Source organism: Phaseolus vulgaris, chromosome 11, assembly GCF_000499845.2.
Source record: "Phaseolus vulgaris cultivar G19833 chromosome 11, P. vulgaris v2.0, whole genome shotgun sequence".
Taxonomy (NCBI): Eukaryota; Viridiplantae; Streptophyta; class Magnoliopsida; order Fabales; family Fabaceae; genus Phaseolus; species Phaseolus vulgaris.
In genome coordinates this window covers 4,933,672-4,961,569 of record NC_023749.2, presented here as the reverse complement: position 1 = coordinate 4,961,569, position 27,898 = coordinate 4,933,672, and the positions used below count along the sequence as shown (strand labels likewise).

The 27,898-nt window shown below is 28.3% G+C and overlaps 3 protein-coding genes across 4 annotated transcripts; all 3 read right to left on the bottom strand.

Annotated features, from left to right (window-relative positions):
- Nucleotides 1-1,749: 1,749 nt before the first annotated feature.
- Nucleotides 1,750-4,947, bottom strand: LOC137827137 (cyanogenic beta-glucosidase-like). The gene is made up of 13 exons (XM_068633359.1): nt 4,756-4,947; nt 4,577-4,646; nt 4,408-4,466; nt 4,209-4,284; nt 4,025-4,102; nt 3,838-3,925; nt 3,478-3,733; nt 3,250-3,365; nt 2,843-3,060; nt 2,698-2,729; nt 2,495-2,597; nt 2,266-2,374; nt 1,750-2,172 (listed from the first exon to the last, which is right to left on the bottom strand). Exons 1-13 carry the CDS (start codon nt 4,924-4,926, stop codon nt 1,977-1,979), a joined length of 1,572 nt encoding a protein of 523 aa, XP_068489460.1. The 5' UTR covers nt 4,927-4,947; the 3' UTR covers nt 1,750-1,976.
- Nucleotides 4,948-8,091: 3,144 nt separating this feature from the next.
- Nucleotides 8,092-12,620, bottom strand: LOC137827147 (beta-glucosidase 24-like). Of its 2 annotated transcripts, none has more exons than XM_068633367.1 (13): nt 12,402-12,620; nt 12,206-12,275; nt 12,009-12,067; nt 11,809-11,884; nt 10,208-10,285; nt 10,013-10,100; nt 9,656-9,911; nt 9,380-9,495; nt 9,017-9,234; nt 8,883-8,914; nt 8,690-8,792; nt 8,462-8,570; nt 8,092-8,371 (listed from the first exon to the last, which is right to left on the bottom strand). In XM_068633367.1, exons 1-13 carry the CDS (start codon nt 12,570-12,572, stop codon nt 8,191-8,193), a joined length of 1,557 nt encoding a protein of 518 aa, XP_068489468.1. In that variant the 5' UTR covers nt 12,573-12,620; the 3' UTR covers nt 8,092-8,190. The 2 variants fall into 2 exon arrangements, with proteins under 2 accessions (XP_068489468.1, XP_068489475.1); XM_068633374.1 differs by having other exon boundaries at nt 10,268-10,285.
- Nucleotides 12,621-18,817: 6,197 nt separating this feature from the next.
- LOC137829811 (beta-glucosidase 24-like) lies at nt 18,818-21,937 on the bottom strand. The gene is made up of 13 exons (XM_068636743.1): nt 21,696-21,937; nt 21,419-21,488; nt 21,260-21,318; nt 21,074-21,149; nt 20,912-20,989; nt 20,717-20,804; nt 20,370-20,625; nt 20,166-20,281; nt 19,816-20,033; nt 19,680-19,711; nt 19,484-19,586; nt 19,279-19,390; nt 18,818-19,169 (listed from the first exon to the last, which is right to left on the bottom strand). Exons 1-13 carry the CDS (start codon nt 21,870-21,872, stop codon nt 18,977-18,979), a joined length of 1,578 nt encoding a protein of 525 aa, XP_068492844.1. The 5' UTR covers nt 21,873-21,937; the 3' UTR covers nt 18,818-18,976.
- Nucleotides 21,938-27,898: the final 5,961 nt, after the last annotated feature.

Genomic DNA, 27,898 nt, shown 5'->3' with positions numbered 1-27,898 from the left:
CAAACTTTCATAAAACAAGGAGTTGATGCTAATCCGTTTCAGAAACATTTGAAGATGTTAAAATATTACCATGCGAACATGCCCCATTTTTATTTTAGTTAGTTATTTTAATCAATTATTAAATTTTTCAATCCAAATATAATAATACACTTATAAATTATTATTCAAACGATACATTACTGATAAAATTATTAAAACATACTTATATGTAATAACAGTAGTAATAATAATAATAATAATTAAATAAATACTAACTGTGTATTAGTACTAACAATAGTAATAGTAATATTATTAATAATAATAATAATAGTAATAATCTCTTTAAATATATCTATTAATTTTGTTTCTTCTCACTCTGTAGCAGAGGTGAGGAAATGTTAAAGCTAGTATAGTAGTAGAAAGGACAGTTGTGGGAAGACAGATTATAGAGATCAAAACTAAAGGGAAGAATATTGAGCAAGGAAATGATGAATTTATAGTAGATGCATAAGTTTCTTTAGTTGAATAAAGATATGAATTTGATAGTACGCATCTAAGTTTCTTCTCTGAAGTTAAGCAATTTGAAGTAATGTAGGGATACACGAAAATGCAAATGGATGATGTATAATCATGTTAGTGTATTAAATATATGAATAGAAGGTAGATGAAATTTTGTAACAATGGAGATGTTTTGTGTTGGAAGAGATAACTTGTTATAACTTATGTAACTTAATACTTTGTAATATAGTGTAAAAGGGATGGTACATGACTTTGTGATATTTTTTTAATAAAAAAAAGGCAAAATATTTTTTTTTCCTTGATATGTTGCTTCCTTGTTGAAAATTTGTGTGGAAGTTTTTTTCTTTCCTTTATCGAAATGTATGTATTAATTGAAAGTTGTTTTTTTTTCCTATCAGCAAAGAATAAAGAAAATAAAATGAAACATTTTAAGAAGTGTTCCACCATCTATTATATAAACACTTCAGGGGTATTCTAACACTTATATAAAAATGGTCGAGGTCAACCTCCTTAACACTTGACCTATATACAATCTTGAGGCTCTACAAACCACGCCTAACCAATCCTCAATACTAAAAAAGAATGGTAGGTCACATAAAAAGAAAACATCAACTACCCTATCGAGGTCCTTATAAGTAATCTTTAAACAAAAAAGGGCAAAACACAATACAACCAAAATATCTCATAAAACCATCAAAAGCCCACAATACACATAAAAAAACCCCACCCACAAAAACTCACTCACACTTAAATCCACTTTCTTCAAGCCTAAAAATCTTATCTTCGTGCTTCAAGCCTCAACAACTATCTACCACGAGAACCTACACAAAAATCCACCTATCCTGGACATATAAAAATTAAACATTTTGCATAACATCATTTTTTCAAATACTACAAACAACACATGGGATCCAAGCAACAATCTGAATATGAGAAATTCGCCAAGCTTTCCTTAACCGTAATCCAAGACCAAAATTTCTTTTGAACCACATTAAACAATAATTGTTTTCTTTGTATTTGTCACTTCTTGAAGCGCCATTGATTATGATTTGTTTTATAGTATTATTATTTTTTAAAGTAAATATTGTGTTTATTATGTACATTTCCCTCATATAAATTATTTATTCTTCTGTGAAAATAATTTAACCGAATTAATAAATTGAAATTTTAACTTAAATACAAGCAATCAATTAATGTTAAACATTGTAGGTTGCATATATTGTATAGATGATGGAGATGGTAAATAAAAAATTTATTATAACAATGTTTTTCATTATCATGGTAACAATTGTATCGATTACAAAAGATCTATAACATATATCAGCATATACATGTATTTTTTCATCTAGGTCCAATAGGACTTTACAATCAAAGAACAAAATAAATCTCTATTTTTAAGGCCTATTTAGAATAAAAGAATATCAAATAAAAATATTAAATAGTTACCAATATAATAATTTAATAAAAAAATTATAATATCATTTACTAGAGCCATAAAGTCTTGTTTCTTTCTTGAGGAAGTTCTTGTACCACATTGCTGAGAGCTTTTGATATCTTTTCAAACCATTTTTATAATCTATGAAGACCATTCCGAATCGTGATGTATAGCCTGAAGACCACTCAAAATTGTCGAAGAAAGACCATACATAATATCCCTTTACATTTGCGCCATTCCTATAATGAATAAATGAAATGAAAATAAATTAAAAATTATTAAGTTAAATAACAACCTAAGATAGAATTTTTGTACAAATAATAATTAATTACCTAATTGCCGATAGAATATAATAGAGATGACGATAATGATAATCAATTCTGAAAGTATCCATAAGAGATTCTTCAAGTGATAAGGAGGGTTCATTATACTCATTTACACCTATAAAAGTGAAGAAGAATATAGTAAAAATTAGAATACACACTTATTAACAAGATAGGAATATTGAAAATGATGTAGAAATATGTTAAATTGAATATAGATATGAACAATGTGATTTACCATTTTCTGTGATGAAAATCAAAGGATTATTGTACTTTTCTTTGGTATATAATAAAAGATCACGAATTCCTCTTGGATAAACATATAACCAATCAGAAGCAATCTGCAAATAATTACAAAAAAAAATGTTAATTATATATTTTATCAGAATTAAATGATTGAACTTGTAGAGAATTTTTATGTGTTAGTGAGTATAAAAGTACCTTTATTCCAATAGGTTTTCCATCGCGTTCAACTATAATCAATCAAAAACATAAAACAGAATATATTGTTAGTCATGATCATATTCAAATATGTATGCATCCAATTTAAGGTATTGATAGAATCTTAGAAAATTGAAGTCCTTACATGCAGCAGTGACAAGAGAATCGGTTATGTAGCTAGGGTTGACATTGCTTAGTTGAGGTGCATCAGAGGCATATGCTGTAGAGTAATAGTTTAGACCAATAAAATCGAATGAACCAACAAGTAATCTAGCTTGCTCTGTGGTGAACTTTGGCAATCTTGTTCTCACAAGTGATCTCATACTTTTTGGATAGTCTCCAGAAGTTAATGGATCCATAAACCTGAAATCATTTAGCATTCAAATCAGTTTTTTATTCATCAAACCAAATAGAAAATTTGTCAAGTTCCTATATCAAATAGCCTTCTAAAGCTAAGAATTATGAATCCAATTCAAAATAGATAGTAATTGTACTTTGTATTTAATTATTTGTATAAACCAAAGCTAGATAGAGTGTGAGAGAAACTCTTACCATCCATACATGAAGTCTATTGCTCTTTCAGCAGCCTTTTGATCAGATTTGGTATCTCTGAGTGGCAAATACCAATTAACTACCAAGGTTATGCCTATCACACCCTTCTGAGATGTCTGCATATATCATATTCAGATATTAAGTTTTAAAAACAAAAATATAAGACAACCTTTAGGAATATGGCAAAGTCTACTCAATTTTAACATGACTAAAAAATTAATAACTAACCTGATACTTAGTCTTGTAGACACGAACAGCTGCTGCATGAGCAAGAAGTTGGTGATGTGTAACCAAATAGGGTTCCGTTCCAGAATCACCACCAGTGCAATTTGAATTCATCCATGCAGAACAACGACCTGGTGCCATTTCTCCATTTGCATAGCCATTTTGACTATAACTCCATGGCTCATTCAATGTAACCCAATGCTTCACCCTATCACCAAATTCCTTAAAGCAAAGTTCTGCATAATCTCGAAAATCCTTCCTGAAGAACAATATATGTTTGATTGTCAAATTATATTCCTATCCAAGATGTTAAATGTGCTAAGCACTAATATAAGCTATATTAATTTCAGAATTGAAACTTACACTATTAGTGGACTTAAAAAACCACCATACTCGTCTTCTAGTGCTTGGGGAAGATCCCAGTGAAAAATAGTCACAAATGGTTTTATACCTATGATTGTTAATATTTAATTAATAATAATCATATATGAAATATGATAAAATTAAAGTTGAAGTAGAATAAAATTTAAATCAGAGTTTAAATTCTAACCATTAGCAAGTAACTCATTGATAAGGTTGTTGTAATAATTTATTCCTTCTTGATTTATACCTCCACTTAGCTTTCCTTCTGTAAATAGTTCAATAAAAAAAAAATAGTTAATATAAAATTAAGATCCAAAAATGGAAAACTTAGTAAAAATTAATCATTAATTAATTACAAGAAAATAACTTACTGGGTAGAATCCTTGACCAAGATATGGAAAATCTGTATGAATCCAAATTCACATCCTTCATCATTCCAACATCATCCTACAGACACAGAAAAATATGTTATACAAAATTTATGAACACCAATAACTATATATGTTTTTCGAAATAAACAATTGGTATATAATAGGATACAAAAATAAAATAAAAGTGATGAGATCAAACCTTGTAAAGATGATATGAGTCGATGGCCACGTCTCCGTTGCTTCTATCCTGGATCTTACCTGCATAATATATTTGTTTATTATTGAAGATGACTCAGAAGAAATATTATTTGTTTATGAATTTTGTTCCATTCCCATTCTTTGATATCTTCTTATATGCAGTGAGTTACCTGGATATTTATGAGTGAAAGTATCCCATACACTTGCTCCTCTACCACCTTCCATTGCTGCACCTTCGAACTATATGACAAACATAAAAGAAATCAAAATCATGGAAGAAAGTAATTGAATTGGTAGATATATACTGAGCATTCTCTTTATGTGTTTGTCTGTAAGAAGTTATATATACCTGGTAGGAGGAAGATCCAGCTCCAAAGATGAAGCCTTGAGGGAAAGAGTTCCGATTGAGTGAAATGTCAATAGTTGGTGAAACTGAAACTGCTTCTTCGCATGTAACTTTAGAAGATCTAAGAAGAAGAAGAGCAAAGAGGCACAGAGAGAGAGAGCTGTAGAAGGCCATGTTATTCTGCTTAGACGTTTGATGCTGTTTCTGTGAATGCTTCATCTCTTTAAATAGGAAGGAATCGATACCTCATACTTTGACCACTTGATTTCATTTGCATAATATTTTTGACTTAGAACTCTGACTCAACTTTTACTTACTTTTTTCATAAAACTATTATTAAAGAACTTTTCCCACGTTTGTTTTCCTATATAGTTGAATATCCAAATAGGCGGCTGCAGTAAAACAGAACTTTTAAAACAGGTTTTTTTTTGTTTTTAAAAGGGCATGCCCATGATGTTTCTAACACGAAGTTGCATGGAATCTCTGTCTAATAACAGAAATAATAGTTTATTTTATTTTTTATATGACCACGTGTGAGTCTGTCGTTTGAATGCTAATTAAACTAACTAATGATACATACATAAATTAAATAATGCCATTAACTTTTAAAAATTTCCCATAAGATGCAATAAATTGACAAATATATAATAAGTTGTAAATGACATCTTCTTTCTTAACTAAAGAAATTTTTTAAGACAACATAACATCAAATTAACTTTATAAAATGTGACATTATGTTAAAGTGGTCTAAGCCGAATATAACATGATAAAAAGATTATTGTTTTTTAAAACTAAATATTATAGTTACTTTTAAATTTAATTTTATATTATATAAAATGAACATGTCGGTTAAGTGAATATTCACTACAATAGAATAGAAGAAGTTTATGGAAGGATATCTTAAATTCTAAGTATGGTGGGTGGAGGGGCTTAAGGTCTCAAGTTCAGATTGTATGGAGTCGATGTGGTGGAGAGACATAAGAAAAGTTTGGAATCTAGAGGAGTGTGGTAATGACTTTGATGATAGATGTAAGTGGGAAGTAGGAGATGAAGAAGAAATTAGGTTATGGGAGGATAAGTTGGTGGACAATGTTCCTTTAATGCAAAAATTTCCTAGACTATTTTCGATCTCAATATCGCACTTTGTCATAAGTTGGGATTTGGAATAATAATATATGGTTGTGGAAGTTGAGTTCGAGAATGACTTTTTTTGTGTGGGAATCTAGTTAGACTGAACTTCTATCGCAGGTGTTAGATAACAAGAGGTTATTAAGAAAGAGTGAAGGTACGGCCGATAAATGGCTTTGGAGGGATGTAGAATCTACAAACTTCTCTGTGAAGGCAACCTATTATATTCTTTTGGGGGAAGAGTCTGCAGGGTATGGAGACTTATTCGCGAAGTTCTAGAATCTAAAGATCTTACCCTTGGCTAAATTGGTATCTAATTAATTACTAAGATTTTAGCTACTTACTATTTTATATTCTAAATTAGTTTTTATTAGTCTTTTAGAGACTAAGTTAGAATATAAAATATTAGTAGCTAAAATCTTGATAGCTAATTTATATACCAATTTAAAAAATATTTTATAATTTTTTATTAATAATAGAAACCACTTTAGCTACCAATAATATTTTAGTCTCTAAAACAATATCTAATTTAATCAATATAGTGACCAATTATTCTTGGTCTCTAAATTTGGTTGTTATTTAATAATTTTCTTGTAGTGTTAATTAAAATTGTTAGAAATTATGTTTGACACACAAACATGGTATATAAATATAAAGCCTTAAGTTTTGAGTTAGTATTCATATGTTGTGAATAAAAATGTTAGATATGGATTTTATGATGAAATAAAGTGTTTAAAAATTATAATATACTTAGTATTTTATATATGTTTATTAATGGAATAAGTTGGTAATAATGGTAAAAAATTGAAATATTTGACTTAAATTGTATTTCAATGCATATACTTTGATATGTATTTAAGAGAACATCTTTACAAAGTAAAATTAAATATTTTTTATTTTAATTTAGAAAGATAAACATAATTGAATAGTTCATGAAGATGTGATGTTATGGTAGAGGATAATAAATAATTAACATGATTCATGTTATTTGTATTTCATATAAGAAAAATGGGTTGTGTGGATTTGATCGACGTTAAACGTGTGTTGAACTGTGTGTGGGCTTGGCAGACGCTAAACGTGTGTTGAACTTTGCATCAGCTTGGCCGACACTAAACGCATGTTGAACTTTGTGTGGACTTGACCGACAACGTGTGTTGAAATTTTACTTAGTGATATATTTAGAATTCACCCACTTTCTCCCTCTGCGCGCGCTCATATTTCTCCAAACTTGAAAACCTAAGTGGAAGGGTTTTCCACGATAGTAGCAGCTCCTCCCATCTGGTCCTCCTTACTGAGTTCCTTTTTTTCAGCTTATAGTTATCATTCCTCCTCGTCCGCAACTCAACCTTTGTTATTTTTCAACTTCTCACCGTTTTCATTTCAACGTAGTTGTTCATCTTCTTCCCCCAATAAATCCCGCCGTACCTCCATAGGTCCATATGAGTTCCTTCACAACTTCATTTGGTAAGGAAATCCCAATACACGTGTGTTGTGGTTATTTTTTTGAGTTGTTTCTAAGTTCGTTGAATGCATTTTTGTGTCATTGCAGTGGAGTCGAAGGGTTTGGTGTCATGATGGTGTTGCGTATGTGGTGTCGTTGTGCCTTGTGTGGTGGTGGGGTGCATTACTGATAAGTGAAATTAGCTTAAAGTTGAGTTTGATGTTTTTTTTTCAATTTACTGAGTTTTTAGATGAATTTGGAATTGGAATGAATTTGTAATTTGAATGAAATTTAGAATACAGGTTAAGGAATCCCTGAAACTACTCGAAACTATTTTTTTAGCGTACTTAAGCGTCAGCCAAAGCCCACACGCACCTTTAATTAATTTTTAATTGTATTCTTAACTTCTTGTTTTGTTTTTGTGTGGCCTTTTCTTTTCTTCATTTCGTCTACTTAAGTGTTACTAATTAATTTATTAGAACCTTTTGTGTGGGCTTAACTCATGCAATATTTTTTTTAATTTTTTAATTTTCCTATTGTGTTATCTTAGCAGACGCTATTTCATTCCATTGGAGTCGGTATAGCTTAAGTTATTTGCGTCATCTAATCGTGGGTTTCGACAACGCAAATAACATCCCATTTTCAAGCCCAAAAACTAATGTTGCTTCTAGGCTTTTTAACGTACACTCCTGAGCTGCCGCATAGTCGTTGTTTTTATTGACATTAATATACGTTTTTTTATGTATAGTTCAATAGGACATGAAAAAAAATAGTAAAATAAATCATTATATCTTATTTATGTCCATTAGGACCTCTTAATATTAAATAAAAATCAATAATTATTTACAAATATGATCATCTTGATAAAATTAATGCTCAATTTCCTTCTTGAGAAATTTTTTGAACCATAATGCAGAGATTTTTTGGTATCTCTTTAAACTATTTTCATAATCCACGAAGATCATTCCAAATCGTGATGTATAGCCTAAAAACCACTCAAAATTGTCAAACAAAGACCACACATAATATCCTTTTACATTTGCGCCATTCCTACGCATAAGAAAAAAAAATGAGTTAAAAACTATTCAGTTGAATGAGTAAAATAACATCAACATTTTATATAAATAATAAATCATTTACCTTATTGCAGATTTAATATAAAAGAGATGACGATAATGATAATCAATTCTAAAGATATCCATAAGGGATTCTTCAACTGATAATGTTGGATCATTGTACTCATTTATACCTATAAATTGTAAAATATATGTCAGGAGGAAAATTCAATAGCTTAGGAAAATTGAAAATTATGTAGAAAAATATATATAATTAAAGGAATTTAAATATATATAGACAAGTGTTACTTACCATTCTCAGTAATGTAAATTAAAGGATTGTTGTATTTTTCCTTTGTATATAGTAAAAGATCACGAATTCCTCTTGGATAAACATATAACCAATCAGAAGCAATCTGCATATAATTAAAAAAGATAATTCTATACTTTATTAGGATTAAATGAACTTGTACAACATTTGCATGTTTTGGTGGGTATACACGTACCTTTATTCCAATAGGTTTCCCATCACGTTCATCTGCAATCAATAAAATTCAGAAAACACAAACTATTGTTAACAATGATCATATTTAATCATGTATACAAGGAAATTAGGTACTGATATGATTGAAGTACTTACAAGCAAGAATGAGATGAGAATCTGTTATGTAGCTAGGTTTGACATTGCTTAGATGAGGTGCATCAGAGACATACGTGGTAGAGTAATAATTTAGACCAATAAAATCAAATGAACCAACAAGTAGTTTGGCTTGTTGAGGAGTAAACTTTGGCAATCTTGCTCCCACAAGGGAGTGCATGCTTTTTGGATAATCTCCAAATGTTAGTGGATCCATAAACCTGAAATCAGTTACTTACCATTCATTTTTCTTTATTATACACCTTTGAAGACCCAAAATTTAAGGTTTAAGAAATATGTTGAAACCTTAAAAGCTAAACACTAAACCTTAAACCAGATATAAATAAAGGTGGGAGAAAATCTTACCATCCATACATGAAGTCAATTGCTCTCTCACTAGCCTTATGATCAAGTATACTATCTCTTAATGGCAAAAACCAGTTAGCTACTACAGTTATGCCTATCACACCTTTCTGAGAGGCCTACATATACAAAATTCATATATTTAGTTCTTAAAACAAAAATATAAAACAATCTCTATGAATAATTTCATGTTTCCAACTTTTAGTTCAATTTAAATTTAGTATGGCAGAGTCTACTTAACTATAACATATGTAATATGTTATGAATAAATCAACAAACCTGATACTTGGTCTTGTAGACACCAACAACTGCTGCATGAGCAAGAAGTTGGTGATGACTAACCAAATATGGCTCTGTTGCAGAATCACCACCAGTGCAATTTGAATTCATCCAAGCAGAACAACGACCTGGTGCCATTCGTCCATTTGCATAGCCAAATAGACTGTAACTCCATGGTTCGTTCAATGTAACCCAATACTTCACCCTATCACCAAATTCCTTGAAACAAAGTTCTGCATAGTCTTGAAAATCTTTCCTGTAGATTATTGATATATGTTTGATTAGAAAATATATTCATATCCAGATATTAAATGTGCTAAGCACATACAAAAGCTATATTTTAGAATTGAAACTTACATTATCAGGGGACTCAAAAAACCATCATACTCATCTTCCAGTACTTGGGGAAGATCCCAATGGAAAAGAGTCACAAATGGTTTTATGTCTGTAGTTATTAATATTTAATTAATAATGATATCAGTAGTGAAGGAAATATAATAAAATAGAGTTGGCGTATAATGAAATTTGAATAAATTGAATTTAAATTCTAACCATTAGCCACTAAATCATTGATAAAATTGTTGTAATAATTGATTCCTTCTTGATTTATACCTCCACTTAGCTTTCCTCCTGAAAAGTTTAATTCAGTAACAAATAAATAAGTAAATAGTTTATTATCAGGTTTTGTCTAAAACTCGTGTACTTTAAATTCAAATTTCTACAAATGAATTTTTTTTTTTTAATTTTAAAATTGGTAAATCATATATATGGAGTACAATTTGATTTCAAAGAAATCACCAACCAGATATATGATTTTGCGAAATTTCAAAGAATTCGTATGTGCTAAATATGAATTTAATGTAAACTTGTTAAAAAATAATTTATGAAGAAAATATATTTTTGGAAATACGATTTTAATAAGAAACTCGTACATCTAAAAGACAATTTTTAAAAAATAAATTGTGTTGAACTCATATATAATGTGCAACTTCAGTTATATTGAAATTATACTAAAATCGTATTTATAGTGTGCAACTTCAATTTAATATTTTTTTTAAAGATTTTTTTTAAAATTTTGAAATAATTTAAGAAAGATTTAGTTGTGTTATTTTAATTGAAAAGGATGTATGAAAATTAAATCGGAAAATTCTAAATTCAAGACGTTAACAATAAATCAGAAACTTAATTGAAAAATGTTAATAAGCAAATAAATGGGTAATTAATGACGGTTGTGTCTGGAACCGTCATTAATAAGCAAACAGACTGGTAATTAACGACAGTTATGTTTAAAACTGTTGTTAATTATGTATTTTTTAAAATTTCGCAACGCTTTTTCGTCCTCACTTATTCATTTTCACTTTTCTCTTCACTTGTTCACTCCAACTCACTCTTCACTCTCGGTTCCGCTGCTATTCGTCGTGCCATTGCGCTACTGCACCCACAACCTCTTACACCCACGAACTTGCGCCTTTGTTGTCGTCCTTGCGTCGTTGCTCCTCTCGTGATGTTGCTCGTCCCGCGCTGCTGCTCCTTCCGTACACCTCTCCCCAGCCTCCCTGTTCCTCTCGTGGGCTCCTTCCTCCCTTGCGGCACCAACGGCTAGCTCCTCTCGTGCGCCTTAGTGTCCTACGCAGCTGCCCACTCACGACAGTTTGTTGTTTATTTTTCTGAATGGCGATGGTTTTTTTATACGAGTTTGATAGGATGGTTTTTTGTTGTTGTTTATTTTTCTGAATGACAATGCGTAATTTATAACGTCATTCAAAATAACGACAATTCTCAAACCGTCTTTATATAACCTTTTAAACCATCATTAAAGTACTTTTCTACACTAGTATCTCTTTCATTGTCATCGGTTGGAATCGTATTTACCAAATTAGACTTCATAAATTATTTTTAGTCAGTTTAGATAAACTCCTATTTAGCACATTAAATTTTTTAAAAATTTTGCAAAATTATATACTTGGTTGGCCATTTTTTAAAATCGAATCGCATTTCATTTAACCAATTCTAAAATTAAAAAAAAAAATTATCCATCTATGAAAATTTAAATTAAAATTACATTAATTTCGAAAAACAAAACCTTCATTATCATATAATATTAAAAAAAAATTAAAATTAAAATTGGTCACTAATTAAATCATATATCTTACTTGGCAGAATCCTTGACCAAGATATGGAAAATCTATATGAATCCAAATTCATATCCTTCATCATCCCTACATCTTCCTACACACAGAAAGGAAAAATTATAGATTTTGAATCTATTGCACCATTTATATCTATTTTTAAGTATATAAATCTTATTACAAAATACTAATAAAAGATAAAAAAAAGTGATAGGAAAATATACTTTGTAGTGGTGATACGAGTCAATGGCAACGTCCCCATTGCTTCTATCCTTGATCTTATCTGCATTTGAATAATTGAAAACAAGCATATATTTCTGTTCATTTTTTAACCTAGAAAAACTAAGATCACTCAGGAAAAGGTCTAATTCCGTTCCTTTCCCATGCATTGATCATCTGTTTGTATAGAGTGATTAATCACCTGGATGTTTATGTGTGAAAGTATCCCACACACTTGCTCCTTTACCACCTTCTCTTGCTGCACCTTCGAACTGCATATACATGTTCACGTGCATAAACATAAACATAAACACAGTCAAAATCATGCAGTAAATTATGTAAGTGAACATTCCCTATATGTTTATGTCTCCCTTGTAAGAACAGAAATGTTTATATACCTGATAGGAAGAAGATCCCGCCCCAAAGATGAACCCTTCAGGGAAACTGTTTCGATTTAGAGAAGTGTCAATAGGTGACACTGAAACTGCTTCTTCGCATGTAACTTTGGAACATCTTATAATAAGAACAAGAGCAAGAAAGCCAAGAAAGAAATAACCACTGAATGCCATGTCGTGTGATGTTTTTTTTGCTTCGTCGTTTGAATGTTAATTTGATGCTCTCTCACAAAATGCTTGCCTCTTTATATAGGAAAGGTATGCCTGTTACCAATACCATATTCTGACACTTGATATAATAATAATAACAATAATAATAATATATAATATACTAAGTGACTTAAATGAGTGACTAAACATTGAAATGACAAGTTTAATTAATTAGTAGATTATTGTTAGCTTTTCCCACGTTTTAAGATTTTGAGCCTTTTCCTAGTGAATTTGAACAAGTGGTGGGATTCTTTAACATGTAAAAAATGTTTTTAACTAGAAAACAAAAGTTTTAGTGTTTTTTTATTAAAAATTAATAAATCAATTAATTTAGATATTTAAGGATGTCCAATGCTCGGTGCCATTCAAATTGGTGGATTAGGATTTTTTTTTATTAAGTGAGAGGATGAGTAGTATTACTAACCTTGTTAGTTAAATATTTTCCGTTTTCACTGTTTTTATTTAACTCCTACAAGAAAATCATAAAATAGAAACCAATTTTAGAGATAAAAAATAATTAGTTAATGACTAAATTAGAAACAATTTTAGAAACTAAAAATATTTTTTGTTTTTAAATTAGTTTCTATTATCGTTAAATAATTTTTAAATTAATATTTAATTAGCTACCAAGATTTTAACTACTAACTATTTAGATTCTAAATTTGGTAAAAAAAACCTTGGTAGCTAATTAAATACCAATTTAAAAATTATTTAACAATAATATAAACTAATTTAGAATTCAAAAGTTTTTTTAGTTTCTAAAATGATTTTTAATTTAGTCACTATAGCAATTAATTATTTTAATTTTTAAAATTAATTTCTATTTCATGATTTTTTTTAGTGATGATAAGAGTAGTCAACAAAAATTTTACATTGGACAAAAGGAGATTTTTGCATTATATGTACCAATTGATTTTATTGTTCATTGAAGCTTTCGGAATACATAACTAATTTATTTTAACAAATTATAATATTCTTACAATATTTCATATTAATTTATTTTTTTATAAACAAAATGTACAAACCCTAATAAAAGAACAAGTGTACCACCATGAGCAAAAACTACCATTGAAAGACACCATGAGAGATTCAGCACATAATATGCCACCTAATCATCCTAATCTATGATGAAATCTATGATTGGACATGTGCAGATCTTCTATCACGGAAGAAAAAGCAAAAGCACGACAAAACTTTGTACCTTGTATGGTAGTCCTATTATCTTAATTTGTAGGGTCAAAGGGGCAAGCATGTTTTGAAAAAGGGAAGCTCTTTAGTTTTTTTTTTTATCCACAAGGGAATGTCTTTAATGATTTCCACAGGAAGTTACATGAAAAAGACAAAAATGGGTGAAAATTTTGAATCATCATTTTTGTTACAGACACCCCATCCTGAGAACATTAAAAAGAAATTATTAAATAAAAATTCATTTTTATTTAATATTGAAAGGATGTAGAATGAATACGATTATGCTAAAACAAAATTATGGTGAAAACTTATATGATTTTATGACCAGTCTATTTAGTGTGTAACTTAAATGAATTTAGTTATATTTTAGAAAATAAATATAATATTATTTTATTAATATATACATATATGTAAATTATAATTTCTATATTAAATTAATTAGTTGAAAATTGAAATTAATTTTATTAATATTACTTAAACTGTAAAAATATCTATTTAGTTTCAATAATTTGGCTACATCTGTACTTCTCAGACTTATTTTGGAAAAGGTTTGAGGTAAACTTTCATAAACAATTTTTGAAGTTGTGGGATTATCTACCTAGACGCATGAGTAAAGCAGAAAATAGGAAACTCTAAAAATTTAACAAGTGTAAAGTAAGAAACAGTTATACAAACCAAATTTTGACATCAATTATTTTAAACCTTACTTAAGAAGTTATAATGATATTTGTAGGAGAGAACTTGAATATATGATTTTTGAAGTATTGCTTTTTCTTTCTATGTAAATATTAAAAGAATTAAAATAACTCAAGCGTTGCATCTTATGAGATGGTAGGTTTGAGTATAAAGGGCAACCAGATTTTGAAAATTGTTTGGATTGCTATTATTTGGTGTATCTGAGAAATGATGTACACTAATCATGAAATAGAAACTAACCAATTTTTAGAAACCAAAATAATTAGTTACAATAGTAACTAAATTAGAGATCATTTTAGAAACTAAAAAAAATGATTTATAAATTAGTTCCTATTATTGTTAAATAGTTTTTAAATTGGTATCTAATTAGTAACAAGGTTTTAGAGACCAAATTTAAAAACTAAATAATTGGTAGTTAAAACCTTGGTTGCTAATTAAATACCAATTTAAAAATTATTTAACAATACTATAAACTAATTTAAAAACCAAATTTCTTTTTAGTTTCTAAAACGGTCTCTAATTTAGTTACTATTGCAACTAATTATTTTGGTATCTAAAAATTGATTTCTATTTCATGATTTTCTTGTAGTGTGTAACTTTAATCATGAAAAAAAAATTCATTATGGTTCAACATCATCAAAGTTTTATTTATTCATTGGTGTTGAACATTACAAGAAAATCATAAAATAGAAATCAATTTTTTAAAAATCAAAATAATTAGTTACAATAGTAACTAAATTAGATATCATTTTAGAAACTAAAAAGAAAATTGATTTTTAAATTAGTTTCTATTATTGTTAAATAGTTTTTAAATTGATATCTAATTAGCAACCAAAGTTTTAACTATCAATTATTTAGTTTCTAAAATTGGTAGCGAAAATCTTGATTACTAATTAGATACTAATTTAAAAACTACTTAATACTAATAGAAACTAATTTAGAAATTATTTTTTTAGTCTGTAAAATGGTCTATAATTTAGTTACTATTGTAACTAATTATTTTTGTCTCTAAAAATTGGTTTTTATTTCATAACTTGTCAGTGACCTCCTCAAATTAATTTGATTCGTGTATTCTTACTTACTAAATTGCATAGCTTAGATTCTGCTTTTTTTTTCCTTGTGTTAGGCAGGCTGAAATCTTTAATGCTGCAGAACTTCATTGTCCCAATATCTTGCAATGAAATCTATAAAACCTGCAAAACACTTTACATCTAAGCTTTCCTTTATCTTGTTGCTGGAAAACATTGACTTGATCTTAGTCTGCTGCCATGATGGTTTCTTTTCTTTTTGCAGGAGATACAACCAGTTGCTGGACAGAGATGTTGGGTTTACAGAGTTAGAAGGACAACAAATATTTTCTGTGCCTTTTTAGCAGGACAACGAACCTTTTTAGCATAAGCACATGAACTTGAAGATTTAATTCCAACCTCAAAACTGTTTAGAGGCATGTAAAGAAGAAACTGTTGTTCTGTCAAAAACTCCAACACAACCATCAGATCCAGCAAGGAAAATCTTTTGGAATTAATCCAAAATTCAATAGTGAATATTAATAGTTTGTATAAGCTAATTCTACTTCTAAACATTTAGCAAAAACTAATTTTAATGACCAAAATAATTAATTAATTAAATTAGAATTTTTTTATAAATTAAAAAATTATTAATATTTAAAATAATTTTTATTATTAATAAAAATTTATAAAATAATTTTTAAATTAGTATCTAATTATTAATTATTAAATTTTTAGTTAGTAATTATTTATATTTTAAATTAATTTTTACTCATATTTTAGAGACTAATTTAAAATTTAAAATTATAATAATTAAAACTTTAATAATTAATTTAAAAATTATTTTATAATACTTTATTAATAATAAAAACTATATTAAATATTAATAAATTTTTAAATTAATATCTAACTTCTTAGTAATTAATTATTTTTATCTTTATATTTAATTATTATTTTGGTTTTGTTGATTATTCACTTTACACAGAAAGAATGGCATAGATTTGATTCTCCTTGTTTGTTTTCATTGATTCCCGTGTATTTGTGAGTGAGAAAGGTGCTGAAATAGTTGTTTTCCATTTTCACTTGTGCCCAAACTCACATAAATATATTATCCTTGATGTAATAAAATTATTAATAATAATTAATTATAATAATAAAATAATAATAATAAATATAATTATTTATAACAAAAAATAATTTATATAATAATAGTATTAAATATAAAAAAGAATAATATTATATAATACAGAAATAATTTTATATTTTTTTAAATGAAATATTTGATCAATAATATTTTAAAATAGATTTATATATATACAATAATAATAATAAATTATAAACAATAATAATAAATATAAACATAAATTACATATTTAATAATAATTAAAATTAATTTATTAAATAATGATATTAATAATAACAAAAAATTAATTTTAATTTCTTTTTATGAAAATATTTTTACATCAAATATTTTAATTAATTTAAATCTATAAAAACAAATCTCATATTTTATCATTTAAATATTAAAAATAAATTTATAAACTTACATTTTACATATTTTAAAAAAATTATCACTCACAAATTTCAATAAATTTTCTTCACAAATCTACTCAAACATATCTTATCCAAACAACTCAATTTTTTTTCCTTCAAATCCCCTCCTTAACATCTTTTACCCAATGAAACACAATCTTAAAGATTTTGTGGATGGTAGGAGTGATATTTCCATTTGTAACGAATGTTGACAAAATCTGCCCAAGTGAATAAAGAATGTTGACAATTATGCTTTGGGTTGGTGAGCAATGACTTGGCAACCTCATCATGGGAAGCTATGTCTGTGGTAGGTGACCATTTGGTAATGATCATTTTATCCTATTCAAAACTAAATAAAATAAAATACTCTTTCTATTATTAATTTAATTATTTTGTTAGTAGTACAATTATTCTTATTTAAAAATAAAATAAAATACTGCTCTATTATTAATTATGGACGCCTTAATTCTGACTCAATCAATCAAAATATGAGAATTAAATGTATAAAAGCCGCTTGGGAAACAATGTAAATAATAATATATTTAAAACTTCTTAACTTCACTATACTTCATTGGATTTTCCTTGTTATCTTATACAGAGTTAAGAAATAAATAAAAAATCATAACAACATTTTTCTCTCAGGTTTAATTTAAAGCCTCCAACATTAGGAAAATTAATGGGTATTAGGAGGATAACTCTGTAACTATAAACCAATCTTTTGTATTTTTATATATAGTTTTTTTTTTATCAACAAGAAACAATTAAATTAAAACAATCCACTTAAGAAATGGTCTAATCCTTATACAGAGTAAGAATAAACAAAAGTATCTTTCCACCTACATACTTAAATCATAAAGAATTATTTCCCTACATTACCAGCAAAAGTAAGAACATTAAATTAAATACATACATACCAAGGATTCTAGACACTAGTGAGAGAACGAAAAATTCACTGACGGTATCTTTGAAACAATTCAGGACCAAACCTTAAGCTGTGCTAGAGAACAAATTTAAGAATGATCAACCACACTACCTTTAAATAAACAATTATTCATGTGTCTTCAAATTTCACTAATCAATGTTATCCAAACATTACCTATAATAAGATTAACTGAAGTAGATGCATCTAAGATTTTGAAATGTTCAAAGAAGATGTTCAATCGAACTCAGTCCTAATTAATTATAACAAAGATTCCAAATTATATAGTGATAGTAGGATATATTTATTTTCCCAGTAATTTTGTTTAAAATCTATTAAATATGAATAAGATGCGTCTTTAAATTAATTATAATAATACAATTTTACATTGGTGTGTTAGACAAAACAAGCACATAGTTTCTCACAAAAGGAGTTAAAAGCAAAGTTGTAAAATCCGCACTTATTCGGTCCGTTCAATCATGAAATAGTGAAATAAAATAATGAAATGTGTTCGGCACTAGTTCTTAAATAATTACACCACTCTCGTTAAGTGGCTATGACTTTTTCAGTTTTTAATTTTATAATACATATTTAAAATAAAGTTGGTTTAGATAAAGCAAGTTTGGGTTATTTTTCTATTCAATTTTTATATTTAGTGCTTATTACATTTGGAAAATCATATTTAATTGTATAAATGATTGAGAGGTTCATAAAAAACATGTGTCATCTAATTCAACCCCATCACTCTCAATTAATTACCGATCTTCCTTTAAATCTATACTTGTGATTTTAGCAACTTAATTTTCGTTTTCTATATTTCAGTCAAACAAAAACATTGAAATAAAAAAAAGGAATAATACCAATAATTCAATGTAAAATCAATTTCATTCATATCTTCATCTTCCATTTCTTTCTATACAATAAGAATTATTTAGAATAACTACAAATAATAATAATAATGATTTACAAATATAACTATTGAACAAATGAATATAAACTACAAATGAATCTCAATTACAATATCATTAACTAGAATTAAAAAGTGTACTTTTGTTCTTGAGAAAATTCTTGAACCATATTGCAGAAAGTTTTTCGTGTCTTTTCAAACTGTTTTTGTAATCCACATATGTCATTCCAAATCGCACAGTGTAACCCATGGACCATTCGAAATTGTCGAACAAAGACCATGCGAAATATCCTTTCACATTTGCACCATACCTGTAATATCATATGAATGAAAAACAGATTAAGAAAAAATTAACTTGCATAACCAAAAAAACACCTTCTAGGGTTGCAAAATGCTGATAAAAAAACAACAACTACTTACCTAATTGCAGAACGAAGATAGAAGAGATGACGATAGTAGTAATCAATTCTGTAAGTATCTAAAAGAGATTCCTCTAGAGATAATGTTTCATCGTTATTAAATTCGTTTACACCTGCAAATAATATAATGTATTATTTCTCTTTCTCAAATATATTTCTCTTAAAAGACTTTAATGAAGCACATATGTATAAATCGTTTTACTTACCATTTTCAGTTATGAAAATCAAAGGATTATTATACTTTTCTTTAGTATACAATAGAAGATCACGAATTCCTTTTGGGCAAACATATAACCAATCAGAAGCAATCTGCATAAATATAAAATGAAAAGGTGAGTTTCATACTTCATTAAAGGGATTAAATTAAAGTGCATAAACAAGCTTAGGTGAGTATAAACATACCTTTATGCCAATGGGCTTTCCATCACGCTCAACTGCAATTATTAACAGATAACAGAAGCAAATGTCAACCATGATCAAACTCAAGATATAAGCAATTTAGAAAGTTGGTGAAAAGTGTTGCAGATTGATTACTTACATTCAGAAGTGACTAAAGAATCAGTTATATAGTAAGGTTGAGCATTGCTTAAATGAGGTGCATCAGATGCATATGTTGAAGAATAGTAGTTTAAGCCAATGAAATCAAATGAACCAATCAGTAGCCTAGCTTGCTCCGCAGTAAACTTTGGTAACCGTGTTTTCACAAGTGATCGCATACTTTTTGGATATTCTCCTGTTGTTAATGGATCCATAAACCTGAAATCAATGAGCTTTTGATTTAGTTTTTCATTTCACTAGTCATGGTAGTCTCATATTAAAGCAAAAACCAGTTTTGGAACAACATATATGAATGTGCATTTTGTAGAGGGACAAAAAGGGATTTCTTACCATCCATACATGAACTCAATTGATCTTTCAGCAGCTTTTTGATCAGATTTGGTATCTGAGAATGGTACCATCCAATTAGCTACTAAGGTAATGCCTATCAAACCTTTTTGTGATACCTGCACATGCACATTTAAAAATATTAGTTCATTACTCTACTACACCTTTTCTTACATCATTTACATGGTTCTTAACAAAGTAACAAACCTGGTACTTGGTCCTGTAAACACGAACAGCTGCTGCATGAGCAAGTAGTTGGTTGTGTGAAACTATATAGGGCTCCCTACCAGAATCCCCTCCAGTGCAATTTGGATTTACCCAAGCAGAACAACGTCCTGGTGCCATTGTTCCATTTGCATAGCCATTAATGCTGTAAGTCCAAGGTTCATTCAATGTAACCCAGTGCTTAACTCTATCTCCAAATTCCTTGAAGCAAACTTCCGCATAATCCCGAAAATCCTTACTGAAGATTGATACAGGTGTTTGGTCAACAAAATTATACTGATATCTAGCTATTGAATTTTCCAAGAGTGCAGTTTGGAATCAAAACTCACATTATGAGAGGACTTAGGAAGCCACCATATTCATCTTCTAAAGATTGGGGAAGATCCCAATGGAAAAGAGTTACGAATGGTTTTATACCTACAAATGTTGATATTTAATTGTTATACGACCACTAATAACCGAAGAATGTGGGATAAAGAAAAAGTAACAGTATAAAGGTTTAGCCAACTGAGTTTGAACTTTACCATTAGCCAATAGTTCGTTGATGACATTGTTGTAATAGTCAATTCCTTCTTGATTTATACCTCCACTTAGCTTTCCATCTGCAATAAATCAAAGTTTGCATTGTTAAACTAATCTTAAGTCAAATTTAATCTAAAATGATCATCGTTCAACATTTGACTTACTTGGTAGTATTCTGGACCAAGATATCGAGAATCTGTATGAATCCAAGTTCATATTCTTCATAAATTTAGCATCTTCCTATGAAATTTATAGAAAATGTGTGTGTTATTATACTTTCAATTAGAATCGAAAAAGCTTATAATTCTGATCAGTTACAGGATATAAATACTACTTTGAAGAAATCATACCTTGTAACGGTGATATGTATCGATAGCCACATCTCCATTGCTTTTGTCCAGTATCTTTTCTGCATGTGAATTCATACATTGTAAATTATATGTTCCTTCTAAGATATTAACCAAACCATGGATAACATGTTATGTATCTGGGAAAGAAAATCTATATACCTGGATATCTATGGGTGAAAGTATCCCACACACTTGGTCCTCTACCACCTTCTCTTGCACCACCTTCAAACTATTACACATAAACAAGCAAAACATAATCAAGAACATGTCTTATAACTGATATGAATAGATACATCAGTACAAGAGTACAAGAGATAGAGCATCTCTCAAATACTCTTTTTAATTTTCTTCATTCATTGTTGATTAAAAAACACATTAGTAATTAGTAGTTGAGTACTGTATCTCATTAGTCTTTATATCTCATTAGTCTTAATACCTGATATGATGAGGATCCAGCCCCAAAGATGAAACCTGGAGGGAAACTGTCCCGATTCAGCGAAGCAACATCAATAATGGGATCGACTGCACCAGTTTCTGTGCAAATAACATTTGTTTTGCTAATCACAAGAACAAGAGTAATGAGGCTGAGAATGCAAAAGCCCTTGAATGCCATTTCTAATGATTCTGCTTAACGTGTTCTTTCTTTTTTTCGCTGTCAACGATTCTGCTTAATTCATTGTTTCACGTTGCCACAAGTGTGTCTTTATATAGGGAAACTAGCCAGCTATTGAACAAGATTATAATAATAATAAGATTGCATGTGCAGATCGAGAGCACAGAGTCTCATATGTTGACGTTGGAAAAACAATATTAAGCTCTCTCTTTGACAAATTCAAAGTTGAATAACAAATATGGCGGCATTTTTTTATGTTATGCAGAAAGCACATTTTCTTAACGGAAGTATTCATCAGCTTTGTTTATTTTTGTCTTTATGAACTACTAATTAATCACTAATTACCAAGAATGCATAGTTTAGTGTTTATAATCAAAAGACAAATCACCCAAATCTCTTTCATCATTTGTTTTTAACATGTGTCATTAGTATAATTGACGATCCTAGCAATACGTTAAGCCTACAAGCTACGGTAGGTATATGTTGGTTAGGTGGTGGTAAGGTTGGTTATGAATTGGACATACGCGTTTAATTTTTAAGTTGACTAGTATTTTAATTACTGGTGCAACTATTAGACAAAATAAAATTAAAAATAGTTATTGACGAAGCCATGATTTAAATCTGTCTAGTGGATCATCTAATAATCTCTTAATACATTAATAAAATCTACAATGATTTAATCATGTAATTAAAATCACGATTTCGAATAAGATGTGATATCAAATTTTGTTTACACAGAAAATAAACTTTAACAGAGCTTCTAGTTTTGAATTTTTTTAAACCTGATTTTGTATTTGAAATATCACTAAAACAAAATTATTCAAGAAAAATAATTATTTATGATTAAATTAGATATTATTTTACAAATTAAAAAAATTATAAAAATTATTAGTATATAAAGTAGTTTCTAAATAAACTGTCAATAATTTTCTTATAAAATAATATTTAATTTAGTTAAAATTGTACTTAATTATTTTTTAAAAATTATTTTTTATTTGATAATCTTATTGTGGTGGATGTAAGAATTAATTGAATTCAAAGTAATATTTAAATACTTAAAATTTTAAACTAAATTTAATAATCTCAATTGCATAGTTTTTAGAGATGGTATTTAAGAATGTTGACTATATTTTGTCAAATATTTACGCGTGTTAAATAATTTTTTTATTTTTATATAAAAATATTTTTTTAATAAATAAAAAAAGGTACGTAATCTCCTTGATGCTATGCTAATTTTGAAATAAACGTCATGCCGACAAAAGTTATCTGTGGATGAGGTCCACTGTAACTTGTTGACTGGGCTAATCTAATGTCATGGATGTTGAAGACAATCTTATCCAAATCAAAATAATAATGATGTTAATCCAAATGGACTTTCAAAATTATTCGTCTGAGAAAATTGTTTACCACGTTTATCTCTTTCTGTAATTTCTGAGAAATTCGTCAGCCAAGGAATTTGATTTTAGTTTTCGTAAACCTTTTGGCATATTATGAACTTTGAACAAACCTTATATAAATATTATTATAGAGAAGAAACAAGGTGATTGACACATATTACAAATTATGTTTATCACGTGTTGTATATTTGAGTGATCCTTTGAAATCTGCATGACTTTTCACTGTGGTTCCAACAAATATTATATATACTCTTAGGACTTTATAAACAAAGGGCTTAGTTACACTTTGTCTCCAATTAACAATATTCAACTTTGGTTTAAATGGAATGTTAATCCAAAATTTGACTAAACTTTGATCCACATGCAATTATCTATATTTGACCTTTCTTATTCAAGCAGTATTATGTGTTTAAACAAGTATTATGAAAAGCCATGTTTAGAGCACTGACTTTGAATTTCTTCAAAGTATATTTTCATCAAATTCCCCTGAATCTTACCTACTTCTGTGGTTTCAAAGAGTTTAAAGAAATTTCAAAAGATATAATATTACTTGAACAATTGTTTTAGATTTTGCAACTTTACTGATTAATTATCAAGATTTTTTTTATCAGTAATAAACAATAAATAAATGAGAACCACTTCAAGAATGGTTGAACCTTTATACAAAGTTTCACAATATCTCACAGTAACCAACTTCTAACTAGAACCGTATACCTAACTGACGAAAGCACTAACCAAACTAACACGTAAAAACTTCAAGGAACCATCCTCATGCACGCTGATGGTTCCAAACACCAATCAGAATAAGAAAACGAAGCAGAACGAGATTTTGCGAAAATCCAAAACTAAACTTTTAGGGTTTAGGGTTTAGGGTCACATCAGTCACATCCCTTTTGAAAATGATAAAGTTCCTTTGATTCCAGATTTCACTTACCACCCTCACCCAAATTGTACTCCACACAATGTTAATCGAGTCTGAATACTGACTCATCCATAAATGAGCAAAGTTGGACATAGTATCAATTATCAAGATCTTATTTACTGATTGTTTTAGATTTTGCAGCTTCATTGATGATTCTTTTAAGTATATAGACCATAAAGGTTTGATGCAGCAATTTATGCAGAGGAAGAGAACGAATCTATTGTCTGTTGAAGGCTATGCAGATATGATTCGGCAGCACTGATTGGATCTCTTAGCATTACTAGAGTCTCTTTGGGAAGGGAATTATGATTGCAAGTGTAAGGAAATGTAAAGGTAATTGGTGCTGTAAAGGCATGTGTTATAAAATTGTTAGTGCTGGAAAATTATGCAGAATTTGTTGCATAAATCAGTCATAAAAAAGTAGTAGAGGGTGTGCCAAAGAAGCCAAAGCCTATATAAGTTTTTTTGTTACTTTGTAATTCTTTTTGGATTATAAGTTAAGTGATGTGGTATATTTTTGAATGATAAAAAAAATTGTTAATAGCAACCATTCACTGTGTATTATGATATCTCAGAGATATATGATAAACTAAAAATAAAAATAAAAAGTATTGTTTCTTTTTTAATCTCTTTATTATAAGAAAATTATTAAATAAAAACTAATTTTAGAAATTAAAAAAATTAGTTACTATTTAACTAAATTAGAGACATTTTATATATTAAATAAATTATTTGTACCTGATGTAGTTTTTATTATTAATAAAAATTTATAAAATAGTTTCTAAATTAGTATTTAACTTTTTTTTATGAGTAAAAAACAAATGCATAAATAAAAGGTATTTAAGAGATATCTCAACCTTTATACAAAAAATATGCCTAAAACTCTTATCTTCCAACCTCTTTACAACAACCGAAAAACTTAATGCAGACACCTTATACTCGAGTTAACTATTTCCTAGAAACATTGGCTGACATCATGCAAATCAAAGGCTCAAGACACCAAGTTCAATATGAAATATTTACGTCACGCGCTTTAGACAGTACCCATGACCAAGCCTTCATCTGTACCAGAGTGAAGAGTTCAATGTGATCTATCTTGCCACATCTGAAAATTCTCTTGTTCCTATGGAACCACAACTCTCCTATAACTACTATTCACACACTTTCCCAGATCTTATTAACATTTTCCTTGACACCACACATCCTAAAGCTTTCAAAATGTTTTTTTGACTCCATTTGATCCGTCGCTGCCAACTCCATCCACTCGTAGCACTTACATTACACGAACAAGACGACTCTACATGTAAAAAAAAATGGAATAGAAAAATAACAAAATAAAAGGAAATAAAATTATTGTGAAATCGCATTATTTTCAATACATATACCATCAATATAATGCATGTATATGCTTTTGGATGCATACATGTATTATATATGTTTCTCTTTTAATATATTTATTGTGATGTTTATGTGTTCTGAATTTTTTTAATATATTTATTATGATATTTTTTTAGTTTTGTTACTATTATAAATAAATATTAGTGAAAAAAAATAGTCAAAAATAATATATTAATAATGAAAAGATTTATATTTATCATTATTCTTTTGTTATTAAAACTAATTTTGTAGTATTTTCTTTGTTGGACTAGTCAACGCTGAATAAGTTTTTCAAAAGGCATTGTCGAGTGCAGGCCATATGATATGATTAATACAGCATTATGAAGGTGGGAAGAAACCCGTAACCTAAGTTTGTGCATGCATATTGCATACTCACCCTAAAACTTGCCTTCTAATTAAAATAGATTTGAAAAAATCTTGGCCTTTTATATTTAATAAATAAAGTTAAGATAATTCAATACGTATTGTATTTGAATGTTTCGTAACAAACAACAATAAAAATGGACATTCACACAATATTACTTGTTGGGTTTCCAAAAGAAATCAAAGAAAAAAGAGAATAGAATAAAATATTGTTATATTAAATAAGTCAAACAAATTCATACCGTAGTAAAAAAAAAAATTATAAGGGAGCTTGTGAAAGGGTTTTATGTGGCTTGTATGTTCTCAATTAAGTGAGCTTTTGTAAGATTTATTCTTTTAGTTGAGTTGTTTGTTGTTCTAAGTTTGTGAGAGTTAGGTTGTTTGAAAGGGGTGTAGGAATATATTGTGTTATGGTTTGTAAAAGGATTGAGTTAACCCTAAAGTGGTTGATATTTATTTATTTTTTCTTACCGATAAAAAAAAAACAGCTTGTGAAACCTTTTCCTTCCCTTAAGACGGACTTCGCAGCAGAGGTCAGGGTTTATAACTTTCATGTGTAGGATTTTTTTTGTGTGTTTCTCTTTATTTTGTTGTTGCTTTTAAGGTGTAAGCTTCTTGGTATTGGTATTGGTAGCAAGTTTATTTTGACCTAATTCATCACTGGTCCATCAAAAATGGAATTAGGACGGATTATTGGTTGGTTAAGGTGATGTGGGCTGAAGTTTGTAATTCATCATGTTAGAAGATGGGTTGATGGTACGACAGGTCCATTAATTTTTCAAAAATAAATTTTTATTTTTTTTTATTTTTTATTTTGGATCTATTTACTTGGTTGTAGTAATTGATATCACTTTTTGGACAATAGAAATGCAATGAATAACAATAAAATTGAATCAAACTTTAATGTTTTAATAAAAGAAGGTTTAATACCTAATAAAATAAAATAAATATAAACAATACTTCAATTAATCAAATGATTATAAAGAAATTAATGTAAATGAAGTTTTATATAAAATTGACCACCGCCAATTTTAATTCCAAAAACATGAAATTCTTCTTTAAAAGTGTCAAACTCGCCCTGCCTTTGACCTGTCGGGTTGACAGAATTAGACAGGTCAGACTAAGAAGGTTTGATGAGTTCAAAAAAAAGTTAACTCTCAACTTAAATGATGGTGAACTAGCAAACTAACCCGTTTTGTCATCTCTATTTTTAGGTGTATTCTTAACTTATACATGACTATGGTTTTTTTTGGACAAGTCTTAACCTTATGATATTATTTTCTTTTGTAATGAAATGGTGCATCCCAAGGATACCATTTTATTCAATTTATTTTTTATGATAAAAAAACTAAATAAGATTTTTATATATAAATTTTAAGTTTAATAAAAAATCGTTGAGACGTCTCACATATATTCTTTATGTATAAATAGATGATTTAGCTCAGAACATATCAATAGTAGTATAGTAAATTGTATTTCCAAATTGTTCTTTATAGTTTTATCAAACCTTTATTCCTTTAGATTTAGAATTATTTTTATAATTTTATTTCTTCATTTCGAGCATGAAAGAGTTCTACTTCATTATTATTATTCGCTCTCAAATGAAAAATAAATAAATTCCAAGCTACATTTCAACTTAAATTTTGATAAAAACTTCATAAACATATGAAGAATTATTCTTTCAATCATTTTGTGCAATACTCAATTTTCTCTTCCTCAAATTCAAAACCCATAGGTACAATATACTTTGCTTAGGAGTAGATAAAGTCACCACTATTAAGGAAATAATAATTACTATACATGAAGTCTTCATATATTTACTATACATGAAGTAAAGTAAACACACATAAGAAAATAAAAATATATTCTTTCTTCTTACATACAATTTTCTTTATAACCACATAATGTAATTTTGCATTTCAAGAAATAATGGTTCCAAATAATGT